Source organism: Myiozetetes cayanensis, unplaced genomic scaffold (assembly GCF_022539395.1).
Source record: "Myiozetetes cayanensis isolate MyiCay16 unplaced genomic scaffold, myiCay2020 scf1, whole genome shotgun sequence".
NCBI classification, from domain to species: Eukaryota; Metazoa; Chordata; class Aves; order Passeriformes; family Tyrannidae; genus Myiozetetes; species Myiozetetes cayanensis.
In genome coordinates this window covers 52627490-52638271 of record NW_026086604.1, presented here as the reverse complement: position 1 = coordinate 52638271, position 10782 = coordinate 52627490, and the positions used below count along the sequence as shown (strand labels likewise).

General features: G+C 38.2%; 1 protein-coding gene across 1 annotated transcript; it reads left to right on the top strand.

The window, feature by feature from the left end:
- The first annotated feature begins 3537 nt into the window (after nt 1-3537).
- On the top strand, nt 3538-4729 carry MC2R (melanocortin 2 receptor). Its single transcript, XM_050316250.1, has one exon. The coding sequence runs from the start codon at nt 3688-3690 to the stop codon at nt 4651-4653; it is 966 nt and encodes a 321-aa protein (XP_050172207.1). The 5' UTR covers nt 3538-3687; the 3' UTR covers nt 4654-4729.
- The last annotated feature ends 6053 nt before the right edge of the window (nt 4730-10782 follow it).

Genomic DNA, 10782 nt, shown 5'->3' with positions numbered 1-10782 from the left:
TTCTGAGAGGCTTGTTTCCTTGTTAAATGCCTGGTACACCTGGAAAAGTTAGAAACAAGAGAAAAGGTAATTGTCCATAGTTTTTTGTCAGATATATCTTGATAAAAAATTGAAACATTTTGGCTTTGGATTGTGAAATATACTGTATATACTGTGTCTGATATACAAACCACTTATTCTGTTTCATTGCTAATTAATTAAATTTTTCAAAACATTTACATGCATAGAACAGGGAATTAATACATTTCACAGTTCTGGAAAGAAATCATTGCATCTACATAATTGTCTAGTTATCTCAGATGTTTTGTGCAGTCCAAAAGCTGAAGAGACTACTCAGTACCCTTTCTGGTTTTATTTAATGCCAGCTATTTAAAGGACAAGTACATCCTGGCGTCTCTCTGATAAAGGGAATTATAGTTTGCTATTAAAAAATAATAGATGCAAAAAAACACCTGGGATTTTATACAGTATTTAAGGTATGTAATTTCTTTATCTTATCATTATAGTTTGCAACTGAAATTACTTTTATTGCTAGTACAGCTGACCAGGTCAGTTTATTTAACATTTCGGGACTGAGGGGAAATGTGTTGTTTATTTATTTAATGAATAAGACCTGCAGACCTATTATTCCCAGACCTTTCAGATGCTAATTCATTGCATTTCTACCACAGACAAAATTGTATTTTAGTTATCAGTAGGCACTGGGCACACAGGAGAGAGTTGTGCTTTCTGCCCAAGGTTGATCCTGCGGAGTACTGGGAGCTCCCAGCATCCACAGGTGCATTCTCAGCCTTATACTAGGAGAAGTACCAGTGCTGGCTTTTAGCTGTGTAATATAAACCAGTGCAAACATGCTTTCCAAGTGAAAAGAGTGTTTTAAAGAGGCAGAACATAATCATGGTGATGAATACAATTGACAGAGAATTTGACTTTGATTTGTTTCCTAAGTGTGTACGATACTGTCAGTACAGTTTCTGGTCCTGGTTTCCATTTTCCAAGTTTGCTGCTTTGTCTTGCTTTAGATAACTACAAAACAAATAGAAATTTTTTATAATACAACAAATATATGCATTTTTAGTAACTTCAGTGTTGCCATCAGCTCATTGCTCATTATACCTGCTCAGGAGACTGCCTCTTTCTAGATCAAAAGTATTTCTGAATATCCAGTGTTACTGACCTGATCATTTCTCCCCCAGGTCGTAATGTAAACATGAAAAACAGTGGGTTGAGGTTTTTGCAGTTTTTGCTATACAGCTACATTTATAAAAGTGTCTCAGATGCAAAGGTCTTCTGTTATCATTTGTTGCTTTTTGACTGTTTTTCATTTCTTGCTAGTCAGACAAACTTATTCCTAGACCTTAAATGAGACCTTAAATGAAATTAGGTTGATGGAAACCTAATAAAACAGTATGCAATATGCTGAAATGAGACTCTCTGAAACAAGAGTATCTTTTCCTGGTTTTCTATTGTTTGGAAACAACATTAAGTGATGTAATTATTCAGTTTACTGTAAATGCACTCAAGTCCTTGCAAGTTTTCTGTTCTGCCCAAACATTGTACTTACTAAAATGTCACTGTAAAATTACAAGCAGTGGATGTAATATACCTTGCCATTCATAATATTATATGTTTTCAGTGAAGGAACCTTCATATTTTTCAGACAGATTGTTTCAGCAATATGACTATGTCAAGAAAGAAACATTAGGAAAACCAGTTGTGAGCAAACAGTGACATAAACATATTTTTACCAACTGATTCCCCTGGTTAAATACAATTGAAATGAGGTTTTGTCTGAAATGCCTGTGTTGTCTTTCTACAGAGAGTGAAAATTGTTAAACAGAGTGCTAGATTAGAAATCGTAAAACTTAACTGTGACAGCAGCTCTAGGTGAGAACAGGAAAAGCATATCATTACAAAGACATTGTCAAGTCTCTTATTCTTATTAGTGACAGATGCTGATCTAATTTTCTTTGGAATGTTCATGCATGCTGCAGTGCAATACAGTTCCTTATTCCACTGCACAGCCTATGTTTTCAGATATGTGTGGGTACTTTCCTGAATACTTTCCTTAAATGAGCTTGTTTCAATCAAATTCATGAAGGCAGGTGGTCCAGTTCTCAGCATTCTATACCACAAGTAGCACTTACTGGAAATCTCAGCAGACAACATTAGAAAACCCAACCTAGAAACCTGTTTTCCATGGGAAAGAGGTCAAATACATCCATTGCCATTAGGGCTAATCACATTCAGATAGCTGTTCAGCTGCCCTGATAACAGATATTGATGCTTGCAGATCATATTGTTTACATAAAAAGTAATTAAAATATGACTTCTCCCTTTGGAACAGTAATGATGTATTATGGTATTCAACAACCCTGACTATGAACAAATGTCCAAAGGAATTTTAAGACATTGATATGAAAGTGTCAAAGAAACCTGTTTTAAACTTAAAAACAGAGGGACAATCATCGAGTAATTTAGGTTGGAAAAAACCTTTAAGATCACGAATTTCAGCTGTTAGCTCAGCACTGCCAAGTCCTCCACTAAACCATGCCCCCAAGTGCCCTGCCTACACATCATTTCAATACCTCATAGGATAGTGACTCAATCACTACTCTGGGCATCCTGTTCCAATGCCTGGCAACCCTTTCAGTGAAAACATATCAGTTCTTGAAAGAAGGGGATTTTCCAAATAGCAGCTGCATCTGTGGTTTGCAAGAGGGGCTATAAAAATTGCAGGAAAAAGTGTGTCTTATAATTTATGCATCATATCTGAGCTAAATTAATATCATATCTATAATGAAAAAGTTAAAAGCCTATTCTTTTTGAAATAGGTTTTGAGGAAGTTTAGATCAGGATCATTATGGGGAAAGGAAAACATCACCTTGATGCTGAAATAAACAATCAGTCTTTTAGATTGTTGTAGAATACAGACAAGAAAAGATTGTACTTTGGATCTTAGAAATATTTTCATGAAATCAAATTACAGTTTCAATATAAATGAAAAGGAAGCCTCTCACTACTATCTAACATGCCTCTAAATCATCAATATTTACAAATGTTCATGTCTAAATTGAGGGCACTTCATTACACCATCAACAGTGTGGTGGTAAACATGTTACTGTTCTGGACAACAGTTTATCTTGGCACTGGTCTTATTTGTGTCTATTAATACTGTAAATCTTGCAGGAAGTGCCAGAGTTTCTCAAAGCAAACAGCTAGGCCAGTAAAGATTGCCAAACTCTTGAAGTCTGTCAGGTTAGTTCAGTAAATGTGGTATGCCCATTGGTAAAGAACACTACACCTATTTTTTAAAATTACTTTGAAGCTAAAAGATAATTTACACTTTGATTTTCTGTAAGGTTCTGCAAAGTCTTGAATAGATCTTATTTTATCCAGTCCAATTGTGCCTCTCTTTAGTCATAATGTATGTGTTTTCCATTTCAGTAGGTGATATTTCAAATGTCTATTCTTGCCTTACCTGTGTGGTAAATTTCTTCTTGATATTTATGTTTCTACATGTTTTATTGTAGGAGAAATTCCAAACCTTTCAGTTAAGTCTCAAAATTCCTTCAGATGAAGGAGAAAACCTTGATCATAAGAAGAATGGTCTGATTCACAGGTCAACTTCAGAATAAAGCCAAACCTAAAAAAAGGCGATCCAGAATCTTTCCACGACCGGAAGAGATGAACACTGCGAGGCCTTTCGACTTAATCAAACGCCCAGGGCAGACAAACGTTCCTTCCCTCGAAAATATAAGTGATTTTTCGTTAAATGTCACTGACTGCACCCAGGTTGTTGTGCCAGAGGAAGTGTTTTTCACTGTTGCTGCTGCTGGGATGCTGGAAAATCTGCTTATCCTTATTGCTGTTGTTAGAAACAAGAATTTGCACTTGCCCATGTACTTCTTCATTTGCAGTTTAGCCATTTCAGACATGTTAGGTAGCTTGTACAAGACTCTGGAGAACATCTTTATCATCTTGTGCAAAATGGGATACCTGACACGTCATGGGGACTTTGAGAAAAAACTGGATGATGCCATGGATTCCATGTTCATTCTGTCTTTACTGGGGTCTATTTTCAGCTTGTTGGCTATTGCAGCAGATCGATACATCACTATCTTCTATGCTTTGCGGTACCATAATATCATGACAATGAGAAGGGCCTTGGTTATCTTGGCAATCATTTGGACTTTCTGTGCTGGCAGTAGCATTGCCATTGCCCTCTTCTCCTATGAAGCTGCAACAGTCATTCCCTTCACTATCCTGTTCCCTTTAATGATGTTTTTTATACTGTGCCTCTATGTCCATATGTTCCTCCTGGCTCGATCTCATGCCAAAATGATTGCTTCGCTGCCCACCAGCACAGTCCACCAGAGAACTAACATGAAAGGAGCAATTACACTGACTATTTTTCTAGGAGTTTTCCTTTGCTGTTGGGCCCCCTTTGTTCTTCACATTCTCTTAGCCAGGTTTTGCCCACATAACCCTTACTGTGCTTGCTACATGTCCATTTTCCATGTGAATGGAACACTCATAATGTGCAATGCGATCATCAACCCTATGATTTTTGCATTCCGAAGCCCAGAACTGAGGAGTACATTTAAGAAGATGTTCTACTGTTCCAGGTCAAACTGGAACTGGAACTGGTAAACACTTAGTGAAAAATGAAGATTATAGAAGCACCTGTGGATTGCTGTGCAACATCTGTTTGCAGAGTTAAAAATACCAACAAGTGTGTGCACAGTAATACTTTGTCTATTGTAGTGTATTACCAGTGATTTTTTAGAAGACTACCAAAGAATACATACAAACTAAGTATTCACACGAATTGTCAAGCAGACCTCCAGAAATATTACTAAGCTAATTCTGAGTTAATACTAAGCTAATTACTAATTCAATTCTGTTGACAGTGTTCATGCCAGTTAAAAAAAAGTCTCAACCACCTTTTGTCATTTTAGAAAAATTCAAACTAAATCTTCTGCATCCAGTGTTGCATTACCACAGAGATGAGCCAATTCAATCTGTATCAGTAATTTCAATTCAAACTGTATACTACTTTTAAATCCTATTGTTTAAATTGCAGTGAAATGAACATTTGTTTCTAATCTGCACATTTGTATAAAAATCTATCATTAAGTAGAAAATATGGATTTTGCTGACAGGGTGAATTCATGACTCTTCTTTATCATCTATTGGAGTCTGCCTATAATGCCCAGACTGCCAGCAAGACTGGGGAAAAGCTGCAAGGTAGCCAGGTTGCAAATTATGAGAACTGCCTGTTGTCCATTTTTGTCTTAGAAACAATAGAAGTGCCATGTTTGCTGTGTAAATTTGTAAGAAGGGTAGATCTCTGCATTTGCAGTACAGCTGAAATCTGTGTCTACAATATTAGATCTCAAGCTGAAACTAGGGATTATGTAAAAGAGTCAATATAAAATTCAAAAGACACATATAAACCATTTTTTTTTTTTCAGTTTGCAGTAGTTATGATTAAATGGAGCATTCTCTTGAAAATATTTCCTTTCTGGAGAGAAAGAGTCAGGAAGAGCACAAAATATTCTTGAATAAAAAAGCTTCTAGAAAGATTTTATTTTTCAGTCTACCTACATTTGTTGCATGCCAGCAAATGGGTAAATCTCCATACATTATCTCCTAACTGGCTGTAAATTTGACTTGCATTTTAGTTGTTGTGCAGTGTCCAAACAAGTTTCTCTGTCTCACACAATGTCTTCATGTATTTCCCTACGTTACTCTTTGAACAGGTTCTTTAAACTATGATTTGTGAATCTTTAATCAGACTGTGCTGAAGTTACTATTGAAATTCTCCTCTGATATATTAATGTATAACAGTGAACACTTGCCTCAGATTTTGGGGTTTCTTTTTATCTGCCCAGCTTTAAAGTACAAGTGCTTGGGAGGCAGAACTGTACCTTAGCTTTGAAAGAAAATAGTTCATTTGGATTCTACCAGAAGCTAACAAGCTTGAAAGGAACATCTAATCCTTTGAAAATCACAAACAACACTATAATCAATGTTTCGGTTGGAAGGGTCCACAGAACTTCATAGCCTCTGGCAACAAAACATTTCTTAGTCACTTACTGCAAAGCCACATAAGAAAAGCTCCTCCTCTCTTTTTGTTGGTTTGAACTGAACTTCATGTTCAGGAATAAAGTTAAAAAATCTGATAAAGACACCCAGGGGAATTAATTCCACTGGAACAGTCGGGATGCCAGTGAGAGATGAAATTGCAGAGTAGTTTTATTTTGTTTGCAGATTAGCAAGACAAATACAGTTTTTTGTGAGAAAATATAGTTGAAAGTTTATTTATGTGAGAAAAATCTTCTTCTAATGAATTGTTCTGGGCAAGACTTTCAGAAAAATAGGTGCCTTGGACTCCTATTAGCTGAACAAAATTTCAGGTTTTTCAAACAAAATTAAACTCTTCAAATGATACATTTGTTCAAATAGAATTATAGCTAAGTAGGATATGTTTTTTAACTCTCTCCAAGGTAGTTGCAGCAGATAGCACCCATTGCATCATTATCATTCCATAGCACTTTAACATGCCTTCGTTTGAGGTGGCATTTTTTCAAAAGATACAATGCTGTCAAGAGCTTCCAATTCAAAGAGGATGACTTAAAGTACAGTTCTGTGAGTGTGACCGCTTAAGAAAACTTTCCATGTCTATTTGAAAGCAGTTCTCTCATGTCTATAAATCCCCTCAGCTCCATAAGACAAAGATCAGGCTGTTGAGCTGTCATATGTAATCTAATGAATGACTATTAACTATCAAGTAATTCTGGATAACCCCTCTGGAGTACAAGTGCCCACTGAGTAACTAAAATTATTTATTGCTTTCCATATATATATATATATTTTTTTTTTACATTAAGACTATGAGATGTGGTTGTTACTCCACATTCAATTGCTCCATCAGCACCTTTTTGCTACCATTTGTTACAACCTCAACAGTTATACCTAAACTTTGTATGAATTATCTGGATAAAGGCAGAGTTAGCAAAAAACCATTCGTGAACAAGAGGGATTACTCCATCGGCAACTTCACACTCTCTGACAACCTGACCAAGGATTGCAGAGATGGAGCACGTGACCTGGGTGGATGCTTGTACTGAGACTGCAGTTGTAGTAAGCTGTATAGAAAGGTTTCCAGAACAAAAAGACAGATTGCCCTGATGGATCCCAGAAGAGTCCCATGGCTACTGGCCCCCACAACACCCTGACTCTGACCTGTTAGTTACAAGGTCACGCAGTTAAGAGACACTTTCACAGAGTCTGAAGCCACTCAGGAGCTTCTGTGTAATCATGGTATGAGAACATTCAGCTCTGCAGGGAGTCTTGGTGTCAGCATAACACCATGAGGTTTAGTACAGACTCTAAAGCCAGCAAGAAACATCTTCAGCCCCTTTAAAATCCTATCACGTACAGTTTTCTAGGTAATTGTGCATGACAATTTAAATTGTGTCTCAGTGTTTGGTGGCACTGAAAGTATAGGGTAGATGTCTTACAATTCAAAACTAACTTTCCAGTCCAGGGATTCCTGCAGTTATTCACTTTCAAAATTAATTACTATTATCCGCCATGATAAATATGCATTTGAACTTTCACTTGAATATTAAAGAGCAATCTACAGTGTTGCTTCACTGATGCACCATTTCAGTCTCACAGTCTACAGCCCTATATTTTCATTTAGTTGAGAAATGAGACCACTGCCTAGCAGTTTGGGTAATCATATCTGGTGTGACAGCTAAACGTGTCTTAACTGCCAGTCTGCGCAATGAGGGAAAAAGGAAGAGGGAAAAAAGTACTTCAGCCTAGCATGGAGCAGTCCATGTCAGAGGGCAAGCCAGGAGGAACTGATGGTGGCCTCGAGGCCCTCAGATCACAGTAGAGCCTTTGAAAGAGACTGGATGAGCAGGCAGTTGAAAGAAGCATAGCCTTGAAAGTAAGAGCTGGTTGGTTAATAAGGGGTTGAGATGGCAGCATTTCCCATTAGAGGAGTGGGCACTAAAGGCAGTTAGAAGCCTGGGAACAGGCCCAGGCAAAATGGTTGATGAAGAATAATCATTTTTTAAAATAACGGTGTTAAATAAACTAAATCATTTGCTCAACCTTTTTCTAAACTGAAGGTTTTGTCTGGGTGGCTCAGGAGTGCTGGGGGCATGAGAAAGCTCATCACACAAAGCTTGAAGCATTGCCAGTAAAGCCAGGGGCAGGTCAGGAGAGACAGGAGCAGGGAAACAAAAAGTAGTTTCTAGGATTGGGTGGAATAGCATGGAAATAAGCAGAACGAGAAACAAACAGATGGAGTGGGCATATTCATCTTGCATTGCTGGAAAGAAGTGTGTAGAGCTGAGAGAGAAGCAGAACTGAAGTAACATTCAGGGTCAGACAAACAAAAGAAAATACTGAGAGATGAGTGAAAGGAGCAAAGGTGTCCAGAACACTGCTTTTGCTCTTGGTTTACAATAACAACCAATAATTGGTGGATTTCTTCAACTACATTTCCCACTCTATATTGATGTATCAGGTGGAAGTATCCAGGCACCGGTAGTGGGGACTGCAAGGTGTCCTCTATGAGAAGAAGCCAGTACTCCTCCATGATGGACAGAGCTGTTTCCACCAGCTTCAACAGATCTACCACAGGGCACGTCTGAGCCCTGCAGTCAAGACGGTGGCACCTCTGTGCACAAGGGCTTATGAAAGGGTAAAGACAGTGCACAACAGCCATGGGACAGGAGTGGGGGAAAATGCAAGAGAAACATCCATGCAGCACTCCCTCACAGCCTGTGCAGATGACCATGGTGAAGCAGGTATTTCTCTGCAGCCCCTGGAGACAACTGTGCCACAGTACCTATTCACACTGCAGTCCATGGAAGACCCCGTGTTGGAGCAGGTGGATATTTCCTGAAGGAACCTGTGGAAAACCCATGCTGAATAGGTTTACCCTAAAAGGCTGCAGCCCATGGAGAGGACCCATCCCAGAGCAGAAGAAAAATCATGAAGTGTAAGGAGCAGCAGTGAGGAACTGCTATGGACTGACCATAACTCCCATTCTTCTTTGTGCTGGTGGCAGAGGACAACATAGACTGAAAAATTAGGAAATTAAGTTGGGTCTGGGAAAAAGATGAGAGTGGGGGAAAGGTCTTTTTGATTTTGTCTTTGTTTCTCACCATCCTCCTCTGTTTTAATTGGAAATAAATTAATTTTTCCCCAGGTCAAACCTGTTTTGTTTATGACAATAACTGGTGAGCAGTCTTTCTGTCTGTATCTTGGCCCACAAGGCTTTTTCATCTTATTTTCTTGCCCTGTCCTGTTTAGGAGTGGAATTGAGTGAGCAGGCTGTGTAGGCACCAAACAGCCAGCCAAAGTCAAGACACCACAATCAGTCCTACACATAAGAATTAACATTTCTAGTCTAGGGATCAGGTGCAGAAGAACTGCAATGATGGGCAAACCACAGGTGAAGGAAATGGCTTTCAATAGACTAGTTTAGTGAACTTCCTTAGAGATCCCAACCTGAAGCAACCTTAAGTGCTCTTACACTGACAGGAAAATGCTGACTCAAACTAACTAACAAACAAACCACAGACAATAATGATAAACCGGGTTCTATGCATAAGCCTTGGACATCCTTTTACCTCAAAGCACTGGGATACACTAAAAAAATCGCTTTTCACTCCAGCTGATGGGAGTAAACTTTGCAGGTATATGTGGCTTTCTATTCTGAGTACAGTCTGCCAGCTTTCTGCCATCGGATTGTGAAAACTGAGTGAAAACTCTTTTAGAAGGCAAACTGAATTAACCAGAGAGATGATAATAAAATGGTCTCAGAGCTTAGCACTATTGCCTTGACAGTGCCAAAGAACTCAAGAATAACATTTTATATTGAAAATGCAGGGCAGTAACTTTTTTAACAAAATATTCCCTGACAGCTGCTCAGGAGTGTTCGCAAAATGCTCCAGATATTTACTGTTTATTTAACCATTGTTGAAGCCTGAAATCTGTAATCTTTTTTGGAACCAATGCCAGTCTCAGCATATCAAAGGCAAGATTTTCTGACCGTACTTAAACAAGATGTAGAGAGTAGGCACAACTGACATCGCCTGTGAAGTACTTATTTATGTTTGTCATGTGGTACTGACTGTAGTTCTGTCACTAATATGTCAAAGACAGCACTTGTTTCAGAAATTCCAGTGAAGAGGTGACTAAGAGTGAAAAATTATCTTGAGCACCATCAGCCATTACTGCTGCCAAGAAGGAAGGATATCAGTGGTGGCAGCAGTTGGAAGGAGTGCCTGGTGCCTGGAAGGAATGGCAAAGCTGTGGCTATCTGAATCAATGTCATACATCAAGGATCACAAGCATCTTCACAGGCATACATATTCTTTCAACTCAGTCCCATAGGCTTTCAGTCTCAGCCCTGCATCCATTTAATTTAAAGTATTATTTTTTTGGATATGTGTAAATAAATTGATACCATATCTCATGGAAGGAATTCAAAACAGGCCCTGAAGAATCTGTAATGTAAACAGGAGTAAAGTTTGTGCTTTATGGCTTAATTATTAATTTATTTTCCATTTTCTTTTGAAATTGTTCAGTTTCTTCCTTAAATCATTATCATAAAATTACCTGCCATGATCCTGGTCCCTATTAATGTATCATATCTGGAGGTCAGTCATAATAGAGTCAGATCAAGCTGGGTGCTTCTGGTGTTTCAAAAATAACCTGATAATTTAAAACATATTGCACAGTCATTTG

What these genes read in the sequence shown, in the direction of transcription:
- MC2R (XM_050316250.1), top strand. Translation starts at nt 3,688, where the DNA reads ATGAACACTGCGAGGCCTTTCGACTTAATCAAACGCCCAGGGCAGACA.